General features: G+C 48.0%; 1 protein-coding gene across 1 annotated transcript in view; it reads right to left on the bottom strand.

The window, feature by feature from the left end:
• Positions 1-27,797, bottom strand: part of DNAH8 (dynein axonemal heavy chain 8) — a 595,636-nt gene that overhangs the window by 188,977 nt on the left and 378,862 nt on the right. Inside the window, exons 49-50 of the mRNA XM_065589982.1 lie at positions 22,851-22,985; positions 11,542-11,703 (exon numbers count right to left, since the gene is read on the bottom strand). Coding sequence (XP_065446054.1) covers positions 11,542-11,703; positions 22,851-22,985 — 297 coding nt within the window. The remainder of the gene's footprint in view (positions 1-11,541; positions 11,704-22,850; positions 22,986-27,797) is intronic.

The following is a 27,797-nucleotide window of genomic DNA, read 5'->3' as shown; positions in this document are numbered from 1 at the left end:
TTCAATGTCAAAAACACTTGGATTTAACCAAAGGCTCACCCCCCCACCCTGATTTGGATATACCACATGATGGTAATACTAGCCCTTATATCAACAATATTAACTCAATACTTATTTACCTTTCAATGGGGTAGCATTCATTGCTTGAGACTTAATTTTAGCCCTAATCTCTTTAAAATAGGACAATGTGTCATCCATCTTGGAACTAAAATAAGACCCTTTTAAAGACCTAGCCAAAATACTGGCCTGAACTTCAGGGCCAAAGGTCAACTAAATAGCCAGCAAAGGTATTTTATCATAGCCATAGTCACATTGTAAATACTGAATCTGAGACACCATAAACTGCCTGGGACTCAAGTCCTTTTGTCCATTTTCCTTAAGAGGCTACCTAAAAATCTCAAGAAGGAGACTTTCTCTGTAAGGTAGTCTCAGTCATAGCTACCCATAGGAGCCTGAAAAGGGAAAATTGCTTATGCTATAATTTACTTTCTAGTGGCAGCATCTCCCACAATTCATTATGAATAGGCTATCCCTTTTCCCTGTGGAATTTGGCAATGGTACAATTTTGCTTCCAAGGGTTCTTGGAGAGTTATTCCCAAGCTGTAGAGATAGTCATATAGCTGTCAGTTAAGAAAATTATTCACTTTAAAATTGAACTAACTTTTACCTATATACATAACTCAAACTCCAAAAAAAAAAAAAAAAAAGAATCAATTACCAGGTTAGACTTAATCATGGGGGATGTTACCACTAGAGAGGAAATTATTGGGTAAGAAACTTTCCACTCTAGCACATAGTATCCCCCACAGTCTGTGACAAATGAAAAGAAGTGAGCAGTTAATTATATGAGTTGGGAAGGAAAGAGACAGTCTGGATATCCAGAGCACTTGGCATATTGGGTAAAAGAAGGCAAAGAAGGAGCCCAATCTTCTCTTCAAGATGGTGTGCTTGAGATAGATCTTTAGGGATCTAAGAATACCCAGATTATGCGATAGCTTTCAGTACAATGCTGTGGCATTTAGACAAAATAAAGGAAGGTCATCCTGACCTCCTGAGAGGCATGGAAAGATGCATTCACTTTCAGCAAGAAAGATCTTGGGGTCCTTATCCCCTTATTATAGAACACATAATGAGGTTCCTGCCTGGATAAAGCTGCCAACTCCTAAACTCATCTAGGAGGCATGATAGCAACCAAGAAATAGTTGTAGGTCCCATTTAGAAAAGCCTGGTCTGACTGGACTCCATCACTGAACAGACACAAGGGGTCAGAGCTCTTGCAAGCTGAGAGAGATGGATTCTTCAACAACAGGGGATGAAGTCTTTGGGAACTGAATATAGGTGAGAAACCGGATAAGGCAAAAATCTTTCACTTAGAAAGACAAGGAAAGCCAGCACATTATACTTCTGCGTAAGTACCTGACTGAGAGAAAGTCAGCCATGGCTAGAAAGAAAAAAAAGACTTTTAAGAAATATATCTAGAACCAAGCTGCAGCTTGGTTAGCCGCTAGAAAGTGTATTTAACTTTTGTTTGCTTGTGACGATTTTCTTTTTATCCCTTGTACTCCCTTAAAGTCCCATCTCTTTTTGTTAATAACCTTTTTTTTACTTTAATCTAAAACAACACAGTGCTGTATTTGAATTGAAGTAATTGTTAACTCCACTTAAAGTGAGCTTTTGTTTCTTTAAAGGATCAATAGTCCGCATTACTCTTCTGAATGTTCCAGGAAAGGGCTGGACATTTCAGGGCAGACAGTTGGGGGGAAATTTGGGACTGTGGGTGTGATGGGGTCACTTGACTAGCAGTAACAAATGCTGGTGGAGACCAGACTTTGGCTGTGGTGTAACAAGCAGGCTGCTGGAATCAGCATTGCTGAACCAGGCTTGCTTAACATACAGACAGTGTATGCTTGTATGCTGGCTGTGAGCATACAGACAAGGAACTACAGCAGCAAAGCATTTTAAGGAACTCAGGGTTACAGGACAAGCAGTGACACAACATATCACTTGTTTGAACTGCACCCCAAAACACGACACCTGTGAATTTGGATGAGCACAGGATGTGTGTGTCATGGATGTCTGCAGTCTGGAGGTGTAGCCAAATGAGGTAGCTGGCTTCTGAGCTGGATGCTGTGGCCCTGACTGAGAATCTCATTGCATCCTCTGAGGCATCTACTACAAAGGCTGTTGCTAGGGCTACTTTTTTCAGGGTAGGCTAGAAGTCAGGATGGCCCCTGTCTTTCACTGATTTAAGGTCATCCAGCCTGAATTCTGTGGTTCTCTTAAAGCAGATAATGGCCAGGGATGCTCTAATGGTGGCTGAGGAAGCCTCAGAGTGGCTCTCACTTTTCTGGCAGCTATTTCTTTGAGAAAAAATCCCCCTTTGGATGGGCTTGTCATATCTTTTGCTAAAGATATCACTGCAGCATTGACCTGTGGTTTATTCTGTGAGGGCTTGTTTGAGCTCTAACATTTAATAGTATCTAAGTCAGGGGTCGGCAACCTTTCAGAAGTGGTGTGCTGAGTCTTCATTTATTCACTCTAATTTAAGGTTTCGCACGCCAGTAATACATTTTACGTTTTTAGAAGGTCTCTTTCTATAAGTCTTTAATATATAACTAAACTATTGTTGTATGTAAAGTAAATAAGGTTTTTAAAATGTTTAAGAAGCTTCATTTAAAATTAAATTAAAATGCAGAGCCCCCCAGACCTGTGGCCAGGACCCGGGCAGTGTGAGTGCCACTGAAAATCAGTTTGCATGTGTGCCATAGGTTGCCTACCCTTGATCTAAGTGTTCATCCCATTAGATGTTTCTCATTCCTCACTGATTATGCCCACAAAGGCTGGGTGCAGCAAGATGGCTGTATCATGCAGAGATTTGGAAGGCAGGTATTTACCCTTAGGCCTGTCATCATGTGCCTAAATGGCAGATACAACATTTCTGTACATAGTCTCAAACTTATCAAGGAGAAAAAACCCTTGCAACTTTTTTTCCATGGCCTGCTCAGAGCCAGAATCTTAGAGTACTCCTTCCTCAGTACAGGAGATAGCTCCAGAGTCAGAGGATAAATAGCGTCTAGATTTGTGTCAATCTCCCCTCCCCCCTTTTTTATTCTTTTGGGGTTTCTTTGGCCTTTTTCACCTACTTTTCAGGAGTTGCCACTGGGATGTGACTGCACAGGATCTCTCTTTATTTAGTGTCTTGATCTTTCTGGATATATCTCCAGCTGTGTCCTCCCCCTCAGGGTCCCACTTCCCTGCCTGGGAGTGGGAATCTCATTACTAGAATCCCCAGATTTGTACTGGTAAGCAGAGGAGCTGTGTAGGAACCCTGCTTTTTTTCCCTAGGGAGCTGAGTACTCACTTTGGTATCTGACAGGGGTGGGAAGGTGGACATGGTGCTCCTTAAGCTTATTTTTCTTCCGACTCACCTCTACCCTGGGACATACCCCCTGAGCTGGCCAGATGGTGTCCTCCTCATCCTTGGATTGTCTCTGGATATGCTCTGTATTTCCTGATTAGGTTTTTCTGCACTGGAGTTGTGGCTCTGTCAGGACTGAGATCCCCACTTTGAACTTTAGGGTACAAATGTAGGGGCCTGCGTGAAAAACTTCTAAGCTTAACTACCAGCTTAGCTCTGGTTCGGCTGCCACCATCAATGGATTCCCTCCCTGGGAAGCCTTGAAAAACCCTCACCAAATCCCTGGTGAAAACAAATCCAAAACCCCTTGGATCTTAAAACAAGGAGAAATTAACCATTCCCCTCCTTCCTCCCACCAACTCCTGGTGAATCAGTTCCAACCCCCCCCGGGATCTACAACAGGGAGAAATTAACCATCCCCCCTCCTTCCTCCCACCAACTCCTGGTGAATCAAGATCCAAAACCCCTTTGGATCTAAAACAAGGAAAAATCAATCAGGTTCTTTAAAAGAAGGTTTTTAATTAAAGAAAAAGGTAAAAATCATCTCTGTAAAATCAGTATGGAAATTAACCTTACAGGGTAATCAAACTTAAAGAGCTCAGAGGACACCCCTCTAGTCTCAGGTTCAAAGTACAGCAAACAAAGATAAACACTCTAGTAAAAGGTACATTACAAGTTGAGAAAAACAAAGGAAAACTAACACGCCTTGCCTGGCTATTTACTTACAAGTTTGAAATAGGAGAGGCTTGTTTAGAAAGATGTGGAGAACCTGGATTGATGTCTGGTCCCTCTCATTCCCGGAGAACGAACACCGTCCCAAACAAAGAACACAAACAAAAGCCTTCCCCCCCCCAAGATTTGAAAGTATCTTGACCCCTTATTGGTCCTTTAGGTCAGATGCCAGCCAGGTTACCTGAGCTTCTTAACCCTTTACAGGGAAAAGGATTTTGGAGCCTCTGGCCAGGAGGGGTTTTTATAGTACTGTACACAGGACAGCTATTACCCTTCCCTTTATAGTTATGACACGCCCCCCAAATCACAGATAGTGTTGGATGTTCGGTTCCACACTGGCTGTGATTTCTTCCTGGAGTTCTAGGAGAAAACAGAGTTAATAAGACACATGTACCTTTAGACATACTACTGATTATATAAAAACTAACAATATGTTTCATTCCAAGAACAATTGTTAACCAGTTAACTCTGGGAAACTTTCCCGGGAGAGTGCATCAGCCACTTTGTTAGAAGCTCCCGAAATGTGTTGTATTTCAAAATCAAAATCTTGGAGAGCTAAACTCCACCGAAGAAGTTTTTTGTTATTTCCCTTGGCGGTATGAAGCCACTGTAGCGCAGCATGGTCTGTTTGTAGTTGGAAACGCCGTCCCCAAACATATGGGCGTAGCTTTTCCAGCGCGTACACAATGGCATAGCATTCCTTTTCGCTGATTGACCAATGGCTTTCCCTCTCAGACAGTTTCTTACTGAGAAATACGACAGGATGGAATTCTTGATCCGGTCCTTCCTGCATTAAAACTGCTCCCACGCCTCGCTCGGACGCATCTGTGGTTACTTGGAACGGTTTGTCAAAGTCTGGGGCCCTTAGCACAGGGTCAGACATGAGTGTTGCCTTAAGCTGGTTAAAGGCCTTTTGACACTCATTAGTCCACTGAACTGCATTTGGCTGTTTCTTTTTGGTTAGGTCTGTCAGCGGGGTGGCGATTTGGCTGTAGTGGGGTACAAATCGCCTATAATATCCAGCCAAGCCTAAGAAGGATTGGACCTGTTTCTTAGACTTTGGAACCGGCCACTTTTGGATAGCATCCACTTTGGCCTGTATGGGATTTATAGTTCCTTGACCCACCTGGTGCCCCAGGTAAGTCACTCTGTTTTGGCCTATTTGACATTTTTTAGCCTTAACAGTTAGTCCTGCCTGCTGGATGCGCTCGAAAACTTTTTCCAGGTGTTCCATGTGCTCTGCCCATGAATCAGAAAAAATGGCCACATCATCGAGGTAGGCAACTGCAGATTCTCCCAATCCTGCTAGGAGACCATCTACAAGTCTTTGGAAGGTGGCGGGTGCATTTCGCAACCCGAAAGGGAGTACATTGAATTCATACACCCCTGCCTGGGTGACGAAGGCTGACTTTTCCTTGGCAGGTTCATCTAGTGGTACTTGCCAGTACCCCTTGGTTAAGTCTAAAGTAGAGATGAATTGGGCATGTCCCAATTTCTCCAATAGCTCATCTGTGCGTGGCATTGGATAGTTGTCAGGACGAGTTACAGCATTTAGCTTACGGTAGTCCACGCAAAAGCGTATTTCCCCATCTGGTTTGGGAACTAGAACCACTGGAGATGCCCATGCACTCTTAGAGGGGCGGATTATACCCATCTGTAGCATGTCCTGGATCTCCCTTTGTATAGCAGTTTTGGCATGAGGTGACTCCCGGTAGGGTGGGGTTCTAATAGGGTGAGCATTACCTGTGTCAATGGAGTGGTATGCCCGTTCGGTCCATCCTGGAGTGGCTGAGAAAATTGGTGCAAAGCTTGTGCACAGCTCCTTGATCTGCTGTCGCTGCAGATGTCCAAGGGTCATGGAGAGGTTCACCTCTTCCACGCCACCATCCTTTTTTCCTTCGTAGTAGACACCTTCAGGCCACTCCGCGTCATCTGTTTCCTGGGCTGTAAACTGGCAAACGTTTAATTCTCTGGAATAAAAGGGCTTAAGAGAATTAACATGGTATACCTTAGGCTTTATGTTGGAGGTGGGGGAGGCTATGAGATAGTTAACAGCTCCTAGGCGCTCCTGGACCGTGAATGGTCCTTCCCACGACGCTTCCATTTTATGGGCCTGGATTGCCTTTAAGACCATGACTTGGTCTCCTACTTTGAAGGACCGTTTTCTGGAATGTTTATCATACCAGGCCTTTTGCTCTTCCTGAGCATCCTTTAGGTTTTCTTTAGCAAGGGCCAAAGAATGTCGGAGGGTGTTTTGTAGGTTGCTTACAAAGTCTAGAATGTTTGTTCCTGGAGAAGGCGTAAACCCCTCCCATTGCTGCTTCACCAACTGTAATGGCCCCTTAACCTCACGGCCATACACAAGTTCAAATGGTGAAAACCCTAAACTGGGATGTGGTACAGCCCTGTAGGCAAAAAGCAACTGCTGCAACACGAGGTCCCAATCATTGGAGTGTTCATTTACAAATTTACGTATCATGGCCCCCAAAGTTCCATTAAACCTCTCCACCAGGCCATTGGTTTCATGGTGGTAAGGGGTGGCAACCAAGTGATTCACCCCATGAGCTTCCCACAGGCTTTCCATGGTTCCTGCCAGGAAGTTAGTTCCCGAATCTGTAAGGATGTCGGAGGGCCAACCTACCCTGGCAAAAATGTCTGTTAATGCCTGGCACACACTTTTAGCCCTGGTGTTGCTTAAGGGTACTGCTTCCGGCCATCGGGTAGCAAAATCCATGAAAGTCAGTACGTACTGCTTTCCTCTGGGTGTCTTCTTTGGGAAAGGACCCAGAATATCCACAGCTACGCGCTGAAATGGGACCTCAATTATGGGTAGTGGCTGGAGAGGGGCTTTAACCTGGTCTTGGGGTTTTCCCACTCGTTGGCACACCTCACAAGACCGGACATAATTAGCAACGTCCTTGCCCATTCCCTCCCAGTGGAAGGACTTCCCCAACCGGTCTTTGGTTCTGTTCACCCCAGAATGGCCACTGGGATGATCATGGGCTAAGCTCAAGAGCTTTACCCGATACTTAGTGGGAACTACCAACTGCCTTTGAGGATGCCAGTCTTCCTGGTGCCCACCAGAAAGAGTCTCCTTGTATAAAAGTCCTTGTTCTACAACAAACCGGGATCGGTTAGAAGAGCTGAGAGGCGGTGGGGTGCTCCGCGCCGCCGCCCAAGCTTTTTGAAGGCTGTCATCTGCTTCCTGCTCGGCCTGGAACTGTTCCCTTGATGCTGGAGACATCAGTTCCTCCTTGGACTGTGGACTGGGGCTTAGTCCCTCTGGAAGTGATGCAGGTGCTGGGGCTGTTTCCATTGACTGTGAACCGCTGTCCGCTGGTGCACTATGTGGTAACTCAGGCTCTGGCTGAGCCTCTTGGGTAGGGTTATCTGCTGCTTCTGCCAGTTCAGGCTCGCTGGTGCCCTCTGGCATTGGAGTTGTAGACGGGTTTGCAAGCGCTGGACTCAGGGCTGGCAATGGTTCTGGTGCTGGTTGCGTTGCCAGTTCCGGTTCTGGGACTGGCTTTGGCTGGGTCTCTGGGATTGGATCCACTACGGCTGTTGCAGTCGTTGGCAGAGGATCCAGTTCCACCACCTTTGTCTGGGTCTCCGGTAACACAGACGGGGCCCTGGTGGACGGCTCAGGAACAGGGATGGGGGTGAAAGCTTGCTTAGCCTGGCTGCGGGTGACTATTCCCACCCTCTTGGCTACCTTCACATGGTTGGCCAAATCTTCCCCCAGCAGCATGGGAATGGGATAATTGTCATAGACTGCAAAAGTCCACATTCCTGACCAGCCCTTGTACTGGACATGCAACGTGGCTGTAGGCAAGGTTACAGATTGTGACACGAAGGGTTGAATTGTCACTGTAGCCTCTGGGTTGATGAGTTTGGGGTCCACTAGGGATTGGTGGATAGTTGACACTTGAGCCCCAGTGTCCCTCCAAGCGGTAACCTTCCTTCCGCCCACTCTCAAGGTTTCCCTTCGCTCCGAGGGTATGAGAGAGGCATCTGGGTTTGGGGATCTTTGGTGTGATTGGGGTGTAATGAACTGTAATCGGTTGGGGTTCTTGGGGCAGTGAGCCTTTATATGTCCCAGTCCATTACATTTAAAACATCGCCCTGCTAAGGTATCACCGGGACGAGGTTGGTTGGTGGAGACTGGTGTGGTGGGGTGAGAAGGCGTCTGGGGTTTCCCTTGGGATGTGGGTGGGGCCTTGGGTTGTCCCCGGTGGTAAGGTTTTGTTTCGGCTTGCCCCTTCTGATATTCGCTCCAACTGCTACTAGTTTTTTTCTTTTCTGCCACCTCCACCCATTGGGCTCCAATCTCCCCCGCCTCAGTTACAGTTTTGGGCTTCCTATCTAGGATGTACCTTTCTATTTCCTCAGGAACACCCTCTAAAAACTGCTCCATTTTTACTAGGGAAAGCAGATCTTCCAGAGATTTAACATTTGCTCCTGATACCCAGGCATCACAATTTTTGTCAATGTGGTAGGCATGACGGGTAAATGACACATCCGGTTTCCACTTTAGGGCTCTGAACCGCCGACGGGCATGCTCGGGTGTTAGCCCCATTCTGAGTCTGGCCTTGTTTTTAAAAAGTTCATAACTGTTCATGTGTTCCTTAGGCATTTCAGCCGCCACCTCTGCTAAGGGTCCACTGAGCTGCGGCCTCAGCTCTACCATGTACTGGTCTGCAGTGATGCTGTATCCAAGGCAGGCCCTTTCAAAATTTTCTAAGAAGGCCTCAGTATCATCGCCTGCCTTGTAGATGGGGAATTTTCTGGGATGGGAAGTGGTACCTGGAGGGGGGTTGTTAGCATTGGCTGGTGCATCCTGCTTAGCCTTTGCTACTTCCAGTTCATGCTTCCTTTCTTTTTCTCTCTCCTCCATCTCTTTTTCTTTCAGCTCCATCTCTTTTTCTTTCAGCTCCATCTCTCTCTTGTGGGCCTCCTCTTTGGCTTTTTCTTTTCTTTCTCTCTGCTCTGTCTCGAGTTTTGTTAATTGAAGCAGTCTCTGATGTTTTCTTTCATTTTCTTCTGCTTCTAGTTTGGCCAGTTCTATTTTGTTAGCTACTTCTTTGGTAGTCATTTTCCTGTTTTCTTGTGCTGGGTAACCCCCTTTGCAGTTGACAAACTGGGAAGCTCTCCGCTCTGGCTGCTGCAGAGTTAACAGTAACTTTCTAACTAGCTACTCCCGAGGATGTAAAAAGAAAAAAAAAACAATTCAGCTTGTAAATACCTTTTACCAGTCATTTGCTAATTGAACCCTTCTCTTAACAAAGGACCTGTAAAAAAAAACTTAACACCTCTGCCTTCAGGCAAGGAGAGAGAAGATATGCATCTATCTACTTCCAGCTCGGCTTTCCAAGCAGCTAGAAGGAAAAAAAAATCTCACTGGCTTTTGGGTTTAAAATGATCCCACCGCTATTCACCATGTCAGGACTGAGATCCCCACTTTGAACTTTAGGGTACAAATGTAGGGGCCTGCGTGAAAAACTTCTAAGCTTAACTACCAGCTTAGCTCTGGTTCGGCTGCCACCATCAATGGATTCCCTCCCTGGGAAGCCTTGAAAAACCCTCACCAAATCCCTGGTGAAAACAAATCCAAAACCCCTTGGATCTTAAAACAAGGAGAAATTAACCATTCCCCTCCTTCCTCCCACCAACTCCTGGTGAATCAGTTCCAACCCCCCCCTGGGATCTACAACAGGGAGAAATTAACCATCCCCCCTTCTTCCTCCCACCAACTCCTGGTGAATCAAGATCCAAAACCCCTTTGGATCTAAAACAAGGAAAAATCAATCAGGTTCTTTAAAAGAAGGTTTTTAATTAAAGAAAAAGGTAAAAATCATCTCTGTAAAATCAGTATGGAAATTAACCTTACAGGGTAATCAAACTTAAAGAGCTCAGAGGACTCCCCTCTAGTCTCAGGTTCAAAGTACAGCAAACAAAGATAAACACTCTAGTAAAAGGTACATTTACAAGTTGAGAAAAACAAAGGAAAACTAACACGCCTTGCCTGGCTATTTACTTACAAGTTTGAAATAGGAGAGGCTTGTTTAGAAAGATGTGGAGAACCTGGATTGATGTCTGGTCCCTCTCATTCCCGGAGAACGAACACCGTCCCAAACAAAGAACACAAACAAAAGCCTTCCCCCCCCCCAAGATTTGAAAGTATCTTGTCCCCTTATTGGTCCTTTAGGTCAGATGCCAGCCAGGTTACCTGAGCTTCTTAACCCTTTACAGGGAAAAGGATTTTGGAGCCTCTGGCCAGGAGGGGTTTTTATAGTACTGTACACAGGACAGCTATTACCCTTCCCTTTATAGTTATGACAGGCTCCTGTAGGGAGGCACGGGGGACCTTACAAACCTGACTCTAAGACCCTGCTCTGGCATTGTGAGAGTTGGCTGGCTGTCATCAGGCAAAGTATAATTCACCCTCTGAAGAGCCCATAATTCCTGCCTCACACATGGAACATTGTTTTGATTTAGCCTGGTGTTTGCGGGAAAGCTCTGCCATGCAGGGGGGTAGGGGGGCGGGGAGGAGAGAGGGCAAGGAGTTCAGCACGGCGGTCCTGAAGTAATGCATCTGAGTGGCTGATACCACCAGACTGCTATTTATCTAATCCAGGAGAGGAGGAGGAGATTAAAGGCTGCACACAACTACTCCAAAACACAATTAAAGTCAAAGCTGGGATAGAAATAGTTGGGAGCAAAGCAAACTATCACTCATGGGCAACGCGTAAGCTGCCATTAGGGGAGGCTATTCCCCGGCCCCACCGCTTCTGCCAGAGGCCCCGCCGACCCTCTGCCTCCTCCCTCGCCCCTTCAGCTCCCCTCCCCAGCTGGAGCTCATCCTCCCCACCCCCAGTGGCTGCTGGCCCTGCTGCCCCAGTCCTGGGCTGCCCTGCCCAAGCACCTCCAGCCCCCTGAGCACAGGAGACAGGAGGAGAATAGACCCATACGTCTCAGAACTGTTGGAGATGCTGGGCTGCAGAAAAGGATTTCTTACTTATCTCTGTATAAACCAATTATGGTATAACTAGATTGAAATGGAGCCCTTCTGTGGTTCTGTTGTGAGTATATACTCCTTGTGCTCAGCTGTCCAGTTAATGAAAATGGGGCAAGACCCCTTCTCACCTCTGAGACACAGATCCCTATTCCCTGGCAGTCTGAGACCCACAGGCTGAGAATCAGAAAGGCACAATTTAGAGCCATCAGAAAGAACTATGGACTACTTCCAAATTCCACAAGGAAGAGGCATATCCTATTCATTATGAACTAAGGAGAATGTGATGCACAAAAATAGATTATTCACATACAGAATTCAAGAGCATCTATTACGATCTATAGTTTGTCTGAAGGCTTTAAGAGATAAGATGCTCTACCTGAATAAGCTTAAGATTCCAAGGTGGATGATTAATCAATCCTGCCTCTTCAACCTGGTTGGCTACTGCAGCCTGTAGTTCAACATATGTACTACTGTCCAACTGTAACCCAGGGAAGAGGTCATTGATGAGACTAAGAAATAAGGGCTCATCTTCATCTACCTGAAAAATGGAAAAAAAATGTTTAAAAGCACAACTATGCATAGTATAGTTTTCTTTTCTCATAAGTCAAAATGAATCATTATGTTACAATAATGAGCATTAAACAATTTAGGAGCTGATTTCAAAATAACATGCTGATTACACTGGTCTACAATTTTTGAGAAGTCATCTGCTTCAGAAATAAAATGTGCTATTTATTATGTATTTTGATGTGCTGAATTCAAATATGACAATTAAAACAACGGATTGGCTACTGTTTCTAAGATATTTAAGTTTTTACATTTTATGTCTATGTATATTGTGTAGATAGTAGAGTTTTAATCATACATTGTAAACCTAGGTCTTTTCATGTGTTTATGGTTGCTTTACATGATAATATTTTACCTGTCCTGTTTATGTAACACTTTAAAAATCAGCAAAAGGGTTATATAAATCACATTTATTATGAAACAAAAGGCAAAAAACTATTATGTACATAGTTTAGTCCTATTCAGTGTCTACTCGGCGCTTCTTGGCTTGTCTCTTGTATTCATTAAATGGAGCATCTCTTGTCACTGTCCAGCAATAGTCTGCAAACATTGATGGGCTCCATTTGCCCTGATAGCGTTTCTCCATTGTTGCAATGTCCTGGTGAAATTGCTTGCCATGCTCGTTGCTCACTGCTCCGCAGTTCGGTGGAAAAAAATCTAGATGAGAGTGCAAAAACTGTATCTTTAGTGACATGTTGCAACCAAGGCTTTTGTATGCCTTGAGGAGGTTTTCCACCAACAAGAAACGGTTACTCACCTTCTTGTAATGGTTGTTCTTCGAGATGTGTTGTTCATGTCCATTCCAAGCAGGTGTGTGCGCGCCGCGTGCACGCCAGCCGGAAGATTTTACTATAGCAGCGTCCGTAGGGTTGGCTCCGGCGCCCCCTGGAGTGGCGCCCTAATGGCGCTGAATATAGGGGACAGCCGACCCCCTACCCCCTCAGTTCCTTCTTGCCAATACTCCGACAGAGGGGTAGGAGGGTGGGTATTGGAATGGACATGAACAACACATCTCGAAGAACAACCGTTACAAGAAGGTGAGTAACCGTTTCTTCTTCTTCGAGTGATTGTTCATGTCCATTCCAAGCAGGTGACTCACAAGCCCGAGTCTAGGTGGTGGGGTCGGAGGTAACTGCAGACTGGAGGACTGTGTGGCCAAATGCAGCATCCTCCCTGGCTTGGTGCGTGATGGCGTAGTGTGCCGTAAAGGTGTGGATTGAGGACCAGGTGGCCGCTCTACAAATTTCCTGCGTCGGGACGTGGGCCAGGAACGCAGCTGAAGAGGCCTGCACTCTCGTGGAGTAGGCCGTGATAAGCGGGGCTGGTATATTGGCCTGACTGTAGCACTCCTGGATGCAGGTTCTGATCCAAGCTGAGATCCGCTGTGACATGACCGGGAGCCCTTTCCTACTGTTGGCCACGGCGACGAAAAGTTAGGTCGACTTCCTGAAGGATCTCGTCCTTTCTATATAGAACGCGAGAGCCCTGCGAACGTCCAGAGAATGCAGCCTGTGCTCCTTAGCCGAGGAGTGCCGTTTCGGATAAAACACAGGGAGAAAAATGTCTTGACCCATGTGAAATGGGGAAACCACCTTAGGCAGGAATGCTGGGTGCGGCCTGAGTTGGACCTTGTCCTTGTGGAAGACGGTGTATGGAGGCTCAGATGTTAGAACTCTGAGTTCCGATACTCTCCGGGCTGATGTGATAGCCACCAAGAACGCGACCTTATATGAGAGGTATAACAGTGAGCATGAAGCCAGCGGCTCGAATGGGGGCCCCGTGAGGACAGACAGGACCAAATTGAGGTCCCAAGCAGGGACAGGTTGACGGATGTGCAGGAACACTCTGTCAAGGCCCTTAAGGAATCGTCCAACGAGTGGGTTCGCAAACACTGAGGTCCCCCCGTCTCCAGGGTGGAACGCGGAGATTGCAGCAAGGTGTACTCGAACCGACGAGAGAGTTAGTCCCAGATGTCTCAGATGTAGCAAATAGTCCAATATGAGAGGGACCGGGGCGAGCAAAGGGCCTGACCCCGTTGTGTAGCCCAGAGGGAGAAGTGCTTCCACTTGGCCAAGTATGTGGTCCTTGTTGAGGGCTTCCTGCTGCCCAACAGGACCTGTCTGACCTGATGAGAGCATCGTAACTCCACTGGGTTTAGCCATGGAGCATCCAAGCTGTAAGGTGGAGCGACTCCAGGTTCGGGTGAAGGAGGCGACCACGATCCTGCATGATCAAGTCCGGTAGTAGGGGCAACCTGAGTGGAACCCTCGTAGACATGTGTAGGAGAGACGTGTACCAGTGCTGGCGCGGCCACGCAGGAGCTATCAGGATGAGTCGAGCGTGATCCCTGAGGGCCTTGAGGATTACCCTGTGAATCAAGGGAATCGGGGGAAAGGCGTAAAAAAGCCCGTCTGCCCAAGAGAGGAGAAAAGCATCTGCTAGGGACCCCTGACTGCGTCCCATGAGGGAGCAGAATTAACAACACTTCCTGTTCTCATTGGAGGCAAACAAATCCACTTGGGGATGACCCCAGAGTCGGAAAATTGAGAGAACCATATAAATTATAAATTAATGGAGATATCCCATCTCCTAGAACTGGAAGGGACCTTGAAAGGTCATCGAGTCCAGCCCTCTGCCTTCACTAGCAGGACCAAGTACTGATTTTGCCCCAGATCCCCAAGTGGCCCCTCAAGGATTGAACTCACAACCCTGGGTTTAGCAGGCCAATGCTCAAACCACTGACCACTCGTGGCCCTGGAACGAGCGGCTGAGGGCGTCCGCGAGTGCATTGTGCGTGCCCAGGAGGTAGGATGCTGTCAGGTGAATTACGTTCTGTACGCAAAAGTCCCATAATGCCAGGGCCTCCTGGCAAAGGGGAGAGGAGCGAGCACCACCCTGTTTGTTGATATAAAACATCGTTGGAGTATTGTCTGTAAGGACAGAAACGCACCTGCCTGCCAGCTGGGACTTGAATGCTATGCATGCGAGGCGTACCACTCACCATTCCCTGACATTGATGTGCAGTGACAGATCCTCCCGCGACCAAAAACCTTGTGTTCTGAGGTAGCCCAGATGAGCACCCCATCCCCGATCCGATGCGTCCATTACCAGGGATAGGGAGGGTTCGGGGTCCCGGAAAGGAACTCCCGCGCAGACCAACCTGCGGGTCTAGCCACCATTGAAGGGAGTCCAACACTGGCGGAGGTAACATCACCACTGATTCTAGGGAGTCCCTGACTGGCCGATAAACCCGTGCCAACCAAGATTGGAGTGGGTGCAGTCTGAGTCTGGCGTGTCTCACCACGTAGGTACATGCTGCCATAGAATCATAGAATCATAGAATATCAGGGTTGGAAGGGACCTCAGGAGGTCATCTAGTCCAACCCCCTGCTCAAAGCAGGACCAATTCCCAACTAAATCATCCAAGCCAGGGCTTTGTCAAGCCGGGCCTTAAAAACCTCCAAGGAAGGAGACTCCACCACCTCCCTAGGTAACGCATTCCAGTGCTTCACCACCCTCCTAGTGAAATAGTGTTTCCTAATATCCAACCTAGACCTCCCCCACTGCAACTTGAGACCATTGCTCCTTGTTCTGTCATCTGCCACCACTGAGAACAGCTGAGCTCCATCCTCTTTGGAACCCCCCTTCAGGTAGTTGAAGGCTGCTGTCAAATCCCCCCTCATTCTTCTCTTCTGGAGACTAAACAATCCCAGTTCCCTCAGCTTCTCCACATAAGTCATGTGCTCCAGACCCCTAATCATTTTTGTTGCCCTCCGTTGGACTCTTTCCAATTTTTCCACATCCTTCTTGTAGTGTGGGGCCCAAAACTGGATCACGTTCCTCGATCTACTGGCAATGCCCCTACTTATACAGCCCAAAATGCTGTTAGCCTTCTTGGCAACAAGGGCACACTGTTGACTCATATCCAGCTTCTCGTCCACTGTGACCCCTAAGTCCTTTTCTGCAGAACTGCTACCTAGCCATTCGGTCCCTAGTCTGTAGCAGTGCATGGGATTCTTCCATCCTAAGTGCAGGACTCTGCACTTGTCCTTGTTGAACCTCATCAGGTTTTTTTTGGCCCAATCCTCTAATTTGTCTAGGTCCCTCTGTATCTGATCCCTACCCTCTAGTGTATCTACCACGTCTCCTAGTTTAGTGTCATCTGCAAACTTGCTGAGAGTGCAGTCCACACCATCTTCCAGATCATTAATAAAGATATTAAACAAAACCGGCCCCAAGACCGACCCTTGGGGCACTCCGCTTGAAACCGGCTGCCAACTGGACATGGAGCCATTGATCACTACCCGTTGAGCCCGACGATCTAGCCAGCTTTCTATCCACTTTACAGTCCATTCATCCAGCCCATACTTCTTTAACTTGCTGGCAAGAATACTGTGGGAGACCGTATCAAAAGCTTTGCTAAAGTCAAGGAATAACACATCTACTGCTTTCCCCTCATCCACAGAGCCAGTTATCTCATCATAGAAGGCAATTAGGTTAGTCAGACACGACTTCCCCTTGGTGAATCCATGCTGACTGTTCCTGATCACTTTCCTCTCCTCTAAGTGCTTCATAATTGATTCCTTGAGGACCTGCTCCATGATTTTTCCAGGGACTGAGGTGAGGCTGACTGGCCTGTAGTTCCCCGGATCCTCCTTCTTCCCTTTTTTAAAGATGGGCACTACATTAGCTTTTTTCCAGTCATCCGGGACCTCCCCCGAGCGTCATGAGTTTTCAAAAATAATGGCCAATGGCTCTGCAATCTCATCTGCCAACTCCTTTAGCACCCTCGGATGCAGTGCATCCGGCCCCATGGACTTGTGCATGTCCAGTTTTTCTAAATAGTCCCGAACCACTTCTTTGTCCACAGAGGGCTGGTCACCTTCTCCCCATATTGTGCTGCCCAGTGCAGCAGCCTGGGAGCTGACCTTGTTCGTGAAGACAGAAGCAAAAAAATCACTGAGTACATTAGCTTTTTCCACATCCTCAGTCACTAGGTTGCCTCCCTCATTCAGTAAGGGGCCCACACTATCCTTGACTTTCTTCTTGTTGCTAACATACCCGAAGAAACCCTTCTTGTTATTCTTAACATCTCTTGCTAGCTGCAACTCCAAGTGTGATTTGGCTTTCCTGATTTCACTCCTGCATGCCTGTGTCCTAGTAATTTGAGGCAGCTTCTTACTGTGGTGGTAGGGTAACTTTGGAGGCCGAGAATGATGTTGGATATAGTTCGGAATCTGGCCTCTGGGAGATATGCCCTGGCTTGTGTCGAGTCCAGAACTGCTCCTATGAATTCGATTTTTTGAGTTGGAGACAGAGGTGTGGACTTGGCCTCGTTGAGTAAGAGGCTGAGTGAGCGGAAGGTCTGCCTGATGAAGACCACCTGAACCTCCACTAGTGCCTTGTTTCTGCCCTTGATGAGCCAATCGGCCAGGTAGGGAAATATCTGGATCCAGTGTCTGCGCAGGAAGGCTGCCACGACTGCCATGCACTTCGTGAAGACCCTTGGGGCTGCTGACAGACCAAAGGGCAGAACTGTAAACTGAAGATGAGCGTTGCCCACGAGAAACCTGAGATAATGCCTGTGCTGAGGGATTATTGCGATATGAAAGTATGCGTCCTTTAAGTCGAGGGTGGCATACCAGTCTCCTGGATCCATGGAAGGAATGATGGAGGACAGAGAGACCATGCGGAACTTGAGTTTCTTCACAAACTTGTTGAGACGTCGCAAGTCCAGAATAGGTCTGAGGCCCCCTTTCGCTTTCGGAATTAGGAAATATCGAGAGTAGAAGCCCTTGTCCCGTAGCTCCAGCGGAACCTCCTCCACTGCCCCTGAAGCGAGGAGGGGCTGAACTTCTTGAAGTAGAAGTTGCTCGTGAGAGGGGTCCCTGAAGAGGAACGGGGAGGGGGGCTGGTGGGGCGGAAGGGAGGAGAACTGGATAGAATATCCTTCCTCTACCATGCGCAGCACCCAAGCATCCGATGTGATCTGGGCCCACGCCCGATAGAAGGGGGACAGACGTGATGAAAAGGTAAGGTTGGATGGATCCATGGTTCTGACTGGGAGGTCGTCCTCGACCAAGCCATCAAAATGGTGGTCTAGGCCCCTGCATAGGCCTTGGTTGGGCAGATGACTGTCCGAAAGGCTGCTGTTGTTGCCTCCTCCTTCTGTGCGAGGCATCCCCTCGATTTTGAGGCTGGTACGGTCGAGGGGCCTGCGGCGGCCTGAACTGCCTACACTGGATAACAGGGGTGTGTAGGCCTAAGGAACGGAGGGTGGTCTGCGAATCCTTTAGGCTATGGAGTCTTTTATCATTCTTTTCTGAGAAGATTGTGGGCCCTTCAAAGGGCAGGTCCTGGATCGTTTGTTGGACCTCGTGAGGGAGGCCGGACGCTTGAAGCCAGGCCCCATGCCTCATGACCACACCAGTCGCCAATGTGCGTGAGGCTGGATCAGCCGCATCCAAGGCCGCCTGGAGTGAAGCACGGGTAATCAATCTTCCCTCATCAACCAGGGCCGAAAACTCGGTTCGTGAGTCGTGTGGGAGGAGGTCCGTGAACCTAGACAAAGCCGAGCACGTATTGTGTCCATACCGGCTCACTATGGCTTGCTGATTGGCAATGCGCAACTGCACGCCCCCCATTGAATATACCTTGCGCCCGAACAGGTCCAACTTCTTAGCATCTCTATTTTTAGGAGTAGCCCCCTGGAAACCCTGGTGTTCCCTCTGGTTGACCGCATCTACCACTAGGGAGTCCGGTGGGGTGGGGGGTGTATAAAGATGTTCATACCCCTTGGTAGGAACAAAATATCGCCTCTCAGTCCTTTTGGCCGTAGGAGCCAATGAGGCTGGAGTTTGCCATAAGGTGCGGGTTGTGTCCGTAATGGTCTTAATGAGAGGGAGAGCTACCCTAGACGAACCTGACGGGGCCAGGATGTCAATCTGTGTCCACCTCGATCTGCTCAGTCTGTATCGAGAGGCTCTGGGCCGCTCGAGTAAGGAACTGTTGGAGGATCCTATTGTCCTCTAGGGCCGGTGCCGCTGAAGTTCCCGCTACTGCCTTGTCCGGAGACGAAGAGGAAGATGTCCCATGCAGCGGCCCTTCATCTACCACATCTCCCTCTGTGAGGGCCTGCGGCACACGGTACTCAGGCTGCGTGGCCGGTGCGGGCTCAAGATGCGGCACCGCGGCCGGTACCGGGGTTGCCACCGAACGACGAGGAGTGCTGGACGGTGCCTCCGCTGTTGGGAGCAAAGTCCCCGTCGGTGCCGTTGTTTGACCAGGGGGTGCCGTGTCCCCTTGTGGCACACTCCTGTCAGACGGCAGTGCCGGTGGTGGTGGCATTAGCGGCGGTGCCGCAGATGTTGAGGAAACAGAAGCGGTTCGTGAGCGGGGCCCGTATGCCTGACCCACTGACTGATGGTAGGCCCACGGCATCCAGAACGGCCACTGTGGGGGCGGTTGCCACTGCTGCTGTTGGTGCCACTGCGGTGGGTACGGTTGGGCACTCGTACGCGAGGACGATCGCCTGTTCCTCAATCTGTTAGAGCGGTACGAGTCCGCCTCTGAGTCAGAAGTCACTGAATATGAGGACATCGGAGGCGCGGTACCCACTGTCGCCGGAGGGGGTGCTCGCACCGGTGCCTCTGCCACAGTGCTGCGTGGAGAGCGCGGTGAGTGCATCGCCGGTTTGCCCCTAGAGTGGTAATGGGGCCAAGCGGTAGCCGGAGGTTCTCTGCACTGGTGCAGCGACGCCGGCACCGGGAGGCTCAAGAGGTCTGATGCGGCCTCGAACGCCTCCGGCGTCGGTGGGAAGCGCACCTCGTCCATCATGTCCGGGGATCTATGCCGTTCCGGACTCGACCTTGCCCTCTCCGGGGCGGGAGTCAATGGGATGGCCGGATGGGTCTGCGGTGCGAGTTGTCCTGTAACACTCGTGGACGGCGCCGGACCTTTAGAGTCCCGGTGGGGAGATTGTTCTCTCAGCGGCCTGTTCTTTTTAACCGGCACTGGCGATGGAGAGCGGCGTCTTGTAGAAGATGGTTTCTTATGCGCCGACTCTCTCCGGTGCCGGGGTTTCGGGGCCTTGGCCTCACGACTTATCTCCGGTGCCGGGGCACTGCGCACCGAGGATGAAGTCCTGGGTGCCAGCTCGGAAGGCCCGGGACCCAATTGCCGCCGCAGTGCCGCCTCCATTAGGAGAACTTTAAGTCTCTGCTCTCTATCTTTGAGAGTCCTGGGGCGAAAAGCCCTGCAGATAGTGCACCTATCCCTTTGATGGGTCTCTCCGAGGCACCGTAAGCACGAAGAGTGCGGGTCACTCTTCGGCATAAATTTCCCGCAGTCCCAACAGAGTTTGAACCCTGGGGACCTGGGCATGCCCCAGCGGGGCGACGAAAAGTTGGGGAAACCCTCCCAACTAATATCTAACTAGCTAACACTAACAACCAACTAACTAATTAACTATTTACAAGAACTACAGAACACTGCCACGATTGCTGAAGAGCAAGCGAAGTTCCAGCTAGCCGTCACCGGCGGTAAGAAGGAACTGAGGGGGTGGGGGGTCGGCTGTCCCCTATATACAGCGCCATGAGGGCGCCACTCCAGGGGGCGCCGGAGCCGACCCTACGTACGCTGCTATAGTAAAATCTTCCAGCTGGCGTGCATGCAACGCACACACACCTGCTTGGAATGGACATGAACAATCACTCGAAGAAGAACCTGTAGTTGTCTACCTTGTTGTTTCCAAGAAAATTTATTGCCACTAACTGGAAGGCTTTCCATGCCGTCTTTTCCTTGCCACGCAGTGCATGGTCAAATGCATCATTTCGAAGAAGTTCACGAATCTGAGGACCGACAAAGACACCTTCCTTTATCTTAGCTTCACTTAACCTTGGAAATTTTCCATGGAGGTACTTGAAAGCCGCTTGTGTTTTGTCAATGGCCTTGACAGAGTTCTTCATCAGACCCAGCTTGATGTGTAAGGGTGGTAACAAAATCTTCCTTGATTCAACAAGTGGTGGATGCTGAACACTTTTCCTCCCAGGCTCCAATGACTGTCGGAGTGGCCAATCTTTCTTGATGTAGTGGGAATCTCTTGCACGACTATCCCATTCGCAGAGAAAACAGCAGTACTTAGTGTATCCAGTCTGCAGACCAAGCAAGAGAGCAACAACCTTCAAATCACCACAAAGCTGCCACTGATGTTGGTCATAGTTTATGCGCCTCAAAAGTTGTTTCATGTTGTCATAGGTTTTCTTCATATGGACTGCATGACCAAGTGGAATTGATGGCAAAACATTGCCATTATGCAGTAAAACAGCTTTAAGACTCGTCTTCGATGAATCAATGAACAGTCTCCACTCATCTGGATCGTGAACAATGTTGAGGGCTGCCATCACACCATCGATGTTGTTGCAGGCTACAAGATCACCTTCCATGAAGAAGAATGGGACAAGATCCTTTTGACGGTCACGGAACATGGAAACCCTAACATCACCTGCCAGGAGATTCCACCGCTGTAGTCTGGAGCCCAACAGCTCTGCCTTACTCTTGGGTAGTTCCAAATCCCTGACAAGGTCATTCAGTTCACTTTGTGTTATGAGGTGTGGTTCAGAGGAGGAGGATGGGAGAAAATGAGGGTCCTGTGACATTGATGGTTCAGGACCAGAAGTTTCATCCTCTTCCTCTTCCTCGTCTGACTCAAGCGAGATTGATTCTGGTGCATCAGGAACCGGCAGTCCTTCTCTATGGGGTACTGGGCGTATAGCTGATGGAATGTTTGGATAATGCACAGTCCACTTTTTCTTCTTCGACACACCTTTCCCAACTGGAGGCACCATGCAGAAGTAACAATTGCTGGTATGATCTGTTGGTTCTCTCCAAATCATTGGCACTGCAAAAGGCATAGATTTCCTTTTCCTGTTCAACCACTGGCGAAGATTTGTTGCACAAGTGTTGCAGCATATGTGTGGGGCCCACCTCTTGTCCTGATCTCCAATTTTGCAGCCAAAATAAAGGTGATAGGCTTTCTTAACCATAGTGGTTATACTGAGCTTTTGTGATGCAAAAGTCACTTCACCACAAACATAGCAGAAGTTATCTGCACTGTTCACACAAGTACGAGGCATCTCTGCTCACTTTGGCTAAACAGAAATGTGTCCCTTTGCAAAATCAAACACTGACAAACAAGAGAGCACGACACTGTATGATTTCTAGAGCTGATATAGGGCAATTTGTTCAGCAGAGTGATGTAAGCTTCCTTATGATTGCATCATCCATGACTTCTAGGAATAACATGATGCAATTCATATAATGTATGACGCAATACCAGCTTCAGATTGCATCATCCATTGTTTTGCCTAAAAAGCAAGTACTGTCCAAACCCAGTCATAGATTTAGTCATAGATCCAGTCAAAGATGTATTTTAGTCATTTCTGGTTTAAATTGAGATCCCTTCCCTTTATAACTCACTTATCCTCCGCCATTCCCAAGTCAAGGGTTGTATATACTGACCCAATAGCATATCTTGAAAACTAGAGCCAATCAACAATTTTAAGCATCATTTTCGTTCTCAGTGACCCAGAATTAGTAAAGTTTGACTACATTTATTTCAGAAGCATTTTGGCTGTACAGCAGTGTTATGCCCCTAAATTCAGGCCACCAAAAAAGGAGGAACATCATTTAAGAAGATGCACACCAACTTTTGAGTATGCCTAATTATATATATTTTAGATGTGTACCCATGTACACAAGTGTGCATCATTAAGCAGGCTGACTATAAAGAGCAATCTAGTTAAGGGAGCACTCAAGTTAATCTCTTCATTTATACCATGTTCATCACCCTGTGCACACTTAATTTAGTAAGGAAAATAACATACTGCCCATGCACAGCACACTAGTGTTTTGTTTATGACCTCAAGCATTTTAAGCATTGTTTTCAAATTTGATAAGCACATTCTGCTCATTGAGCTACTTGCCAGTCTGAATTTTAAAAATGAAGTTTAGAAGTGTTTGAGATTTTTTTAAAAAAGCATATAAAAAACTGTAAACTATAAAAAACAGGTAAGACATTCACCCATAGACTACTGAACTCTTAAACTGACAGAGTCTCACCAGTTTAGAGAGGTTCATATCCCTTAGTCCTCTCATAACAGTACTCAATTCACTGTCATCTGGTCTGGCCCTCTTTTGAGCTCCAAGGGTCCTCAATACGGAAAGGATATTCCTCAGACCAAAGTCATAATGAACCTAAAAAAGGGGGGAAAAATTGCTTACATACCAATAATTGGAATTCTCCAGATTTATTTCCTCAATAGATCTATACTCAGAGTTGTGTGCTAAGCCACGCAGGCCTGGACCTATTAAAAAAAATTAGTCAAACCAGTGTTATCTGACTCAATGAATTCACAAAGACTATAGCATGATTCTACTCTCACCAATATTAGTGTAAATGAAGAATGATTCCATTTAAATAATTAAAAAAAAGAGAACTAGGCTTTGTCAGCAAAGTTCTCTTCTGGTGTAAATTTGTGCCGTTTCCATGATTTCACCAGTGTTTATATCCTCTAATGCTAGACTATGGTATTTACACTGTAGCCCTGCCTAGTGGGCAGGGCAGAAGCATGCCATTCAGGCGGAGCACCAGTGAGATTATACTTCAGATGATGCACTGATCTCTCCCCATGGTCTAGTATAGGGGAGTATTGTACTCAAAGAGGGGTTATCAATGGTTTGCTGTCAAATTGGGAGGGCATACCTAGTGGGGTCCTGCAGGGTCATTCCTGGGTCTGGTACTATTAAATGAGTCACTCAACCTTGTGCAGTAACTCAGGTTCTTCGAGATGTGTCCCCCTCTGGGTGCTCCACTTGTAGGTGTGTCAGTACCCCCTGCACCTGAGATTGGAGATCTTCATCAGCTGTGCATGTTGGACAACACATGCACACCTCCCTGCTCTTGTGCAGTGCATGTGACATATATATAGCACTAAAGAGTCCTGTGGCACCTTATAGACTAACAGACATATTGGAGCATGAGCTTTCGTGGGTGAATACCCACTTCGTCGGATGCATGTAGTGGAAATTTCCAGAGGCAGGTATAAATATGCAAGCAAGAGTAAGTCAGGCTAGAGATAACGAGGTTAGTTCAATCAGGGAGGATGAGGCCCACTTCTAGCAGTTGAGGTGTGAACACCAAGGGAGGAGAAACTGCTTTTGTAGTTGGATAGCCATTCACAGTCTTTGTTTAATCCTGATCTGATGGTGTCAAATTTGCAGATGCACTGAAGCTCAGCAGTTTCTCTTTGGAGTCTGGTCCTGAAGTTTTTTTTGCTGCAGGATGGCTGCCTTTAAATCTGCTATTGTATGTCCAGGGAGATTGAAATGTTCTCCTACAGGTTTTTGTATATTGCCATTCCTAATATCTGATTCGTGTCCATTTATCCTTTTACATAGGGACTGTCCAGTTTGGCCGATGTACATAGCAGAGGGGCATTGCTGGCATATCATGGCGTATATTACATTGGTGGACATGTAGGTGAATGAACCGGTGATGGTGTGGCTGATCTGGTTAGGTCCTGTGATGGTGTCTCTGGTGTAGATATGTGGGCAGAATTGGCATCGAGGTTTGTTGCATGGATTGGTTCCTGAGTTAGAGTTACTATGGTGCGTGGTGTAGTTACTGGTGAGAATATGCTTCAGGTTGGCGGGTTGTCTGTGGGCGAGGACTGGCCTGCCACCCAAGGCCCTGACTCCACCCTTTCCCCGCCCCCATTCCAACCCCTCCCCAAAGCCCCGCCCCAACTCTGCCCCTCCCTGCCCCTATTGGATCCCATCCCCAAATCCCCGCCCAAGCCCCGCCTCTTCCCCCAGCGCGCCGAGTTCCCCCTCCTCCCCCCTCCTTCCCTGCCCCTGTTTCGCGGCGCAAGCGCTGGGAGGGAGGGGAGAGAAACAGGACGCGGCAGCGCGCTCGCGGAGGAGGCGAGCTGGAGCAGGGGAGCTTCTCCGTGGGTGCTCAAATTTGCCACCCCTGCAAATTTGCTGCCCTAGGCCTAGGCCTTGTCGGCCTAGGTGATAATATGCCGCTGAGGAGTGGTGCATCCCACATTATGAGGAATGCGTCTCCCATAGATCAGTGTCCCAGTCCCACTCTGGAACAGAATTGAGGGCAGCAGGTGTTTTGTGCTGTGTGGCAAAGAGGTCTATGGTGGGGTATCCCTATCGGTTAAAGATGTGCTGAAGTGCTCGCATGTCCAGTTCCCACTTGTGATCATGGGAGAACCTCCTGCTCAATGTGTCCGCAGTGGTGTTCTGGTGTCCAGAGAGGTACACTGCTGAAATGGTGCTGATGTGTTGGATATACCTGTTTCACAGTTCCGCCCTGCCTGTTGATGTAATACATGCAGGCAAGATTGTCCATCATGACTCTGATGGTACAGTGTTTGAGCAGAGAGAGGAAATGTCAGCAGGCATTGAGAACTGCTCGTAATTCTAGGAGATTGTTGTGTAGGGCAGATTCAGTTAACAACCATCGGCCCAGCACTATGTGATCATGGAGATGCGCTCCCCAACCTATTAGGGACACATTGGTTGTTAGGATCGATGGTCGGTGTTGGTTGGAGGAAAGGAACTCTGACACAGATGTTGTTGGGCTGTGTCCACCAAAGCAGTGAGTCCTTGACTCGCATTGGCCTGGATAACAGCTTGTGGAGGCTGTGTTTCTGGGGGAGATATACTGTACAGAGCCATGCCTGAAGACATCACATGTGTAGTTTTGCATGTATGATCATGAAAGTGGCTGCTGCCATGTGGCTTAAAAGTTGAAGACATGTTCTAGCAGAGATCTGAGGGCAGACTTGTATGTTGGATACCAGATGTACTATAGCCGAGAATCTGTGAGGTGGTAGGAAGGCTCTGGCTTGTATGACATCCAACTGTGCACTGATGAATTCTAGTTGTTGTACTGGCATTAAAAGTGGATTTTTCTAGGTTCACAAGGAGGCCTAGCTTTGTGAACAGATCTATTGTTATGCAGACAGCTCAGAGTGCATCGGTCTAGGATGGGGCCTTGAGGAGACAGTCGTCCAAGTATGGAAAGATGACAACTCCTTGTTTCCTTAGGTAGGCAGCGACTACCTCAAGGATCTTGGAGAACACCCGAGGTTCCATGGACAGTCCAAAAGGTAGTACCTTATACTGGTAGTGGTTGTCACCCATGATGAATCAGATAAATCGCCTGTGAGCAGGGTGTATTGAAACATGAACGTATGCATCTTGGTGGTCGAGGGCCGAGAACCAGTCCCCCCTGTTTCAGTGCTGGGATAATACTGGAGGGGGTAACCATTTTGAAGTGTTGCAGTTTGACAAACTTGTTTAGATCGCAAAGGTCCAGGTCACCAGCTGCCGGATTTCTTCTGGATCAGGAAACAGGGGTAGTAGAAACCCTGTCCCATGTGCTGGGAAGGAACCAGTGCTATGACTTCCAGTTGCAGAAGATGATTTATTTCTCCCCATAGAATGGAATCATGAAAGGGGTCCTTGAAGAGGGACAAGAAGAGGGGGTGACAGGGCAGGATGGATAGGAAGGGGATGGAGTATCCTTCCTTGATTATCTCTAGAACCCACCTCTCCGAGGTGATTAGTCTCCAAGATGGGAAAAACAGAGCTAGTCAGTTGCTCAATGGTTGGAATGTCAAAGATGGTGGGAATGACTGGAATAGGGGCAGGCTTCTTGGGTCCTTGATCACACCTTCAAAATTGTTACTTCAGTGAGGGGTAAAAGAGGTAGCCCCTTGAGGAGCGGGCTGTCTACGTTTGGTAGGTGGTCTTTGTCTTGGGCACTGAATGTCATAGTGCTATTGAGGGGTGTACTGCTGTGGTCAGGATTGTGGGGGGAGATGATATTTCCCCAGGCATCTCTTCGGCACAGGTAGGTAAATGCCAAGAGATTGGAGTGTAGAGAATCGTCTGTGTGCTCCAAGAATAGTTTCTGGCCCTCAAAAGATAAGTCCTCTACTGTGGTTTGTACCTCTTTATGAAAACCTGAGAGGTGGAGCCATGATGCTTGCCTCATGACCACAGCAGTCGTGATGGATTGGGCAGCAATGTCTGCAGAGTCTAACATGGCTTGTAGGGCTATTCGGGCTTGGAGATGTCCTTCCTAGGTTAAAGACTGGAATTGCTCTTTCTTAGCCTTAGGCAGGTCATGGCAGAATTCCTTCAATTTAGAGTAGTTTAGGTAATTATACTTAGCCATGAGAGCTTTGTAGTTGGAGATTCTAAATTGGAGCATTGGTGATGAATATACTGTGTGTTCAAATAAGTCTAGGTATTTCCAATCCCTGTCTGGATGACTAGCACAGGATTGGTATTGATGGCCTCTCTCTTCTACTGCATTGACCACCAAAGAATTTGGGCTTGGGTGCAAAAATAGAAATTTCACATCCTTGGCCAGAACATAATATTTTTTTGTCACTGCTTTTGCAGGTCGGAGGGATGGATACTGGGGTCTGCCAGAGCAGCTTCACAGGGTCGAAAAGAGCCTCCTTGCTCAGTAGTATGATCTTGGAAGAAGAGGATGTGTGGAGGATATCAAGCAGTTTATGCTTCTGGTCCTTGACTTCCTCCAAAGGAATCTGCAGGGAGTCTGCAATCCTGTGGAGTAAGTCCTGAAAATGCCTGAAGTCGTCAGGAGATGTAGGAGGTGGAGACCTGATAGCCTCCTCAGGAGATGGGGAGGAAAAATGTAGTGTTGGTGGAGCCTGCTCTTGTTCCTCCTCTTCAGTTGGTCCCGATGGGGGACCAATGGAGAAGGGAGAGGTGTAGGTCTCCAGCTTTGCTCACTGGGAGGGTTCCCAAACTGTGCCCTGTACATGGCCCAAGGGTCCCAATATTGCCATTGTGAGGGAGAGAAACGTGGCTGCATACATGGTAGTCCATGCTAAGATTGTGGACTAGATGTGGATTGTGGATAGTGAGAATGAGCAGGTGTGATTTGCCTGGTAGACAAGGGAGTGATGGGAGTCCTCCTCGTTGCTGGGGAAGGGAGGTACCATCCTTGGTGGA

Source organism: Chrysemys picta, chromosome 3, assembly GCF_011386835.1.
Source record: "Chrysemys picta bellii isolate R12L10 chromosome 3, ASM1138683v2, whole genome shotgun sequence".
Lineage (NCBI taxonomy): Eukaryota > Metazoa > Chordata > Testudines > Emydidae > Chrysemys > Chrysemys picta.
Note: the sequence above shows the minus strand (reverse complement) of the source record. Positions and strands in the feature narration are given on the sequence as shown.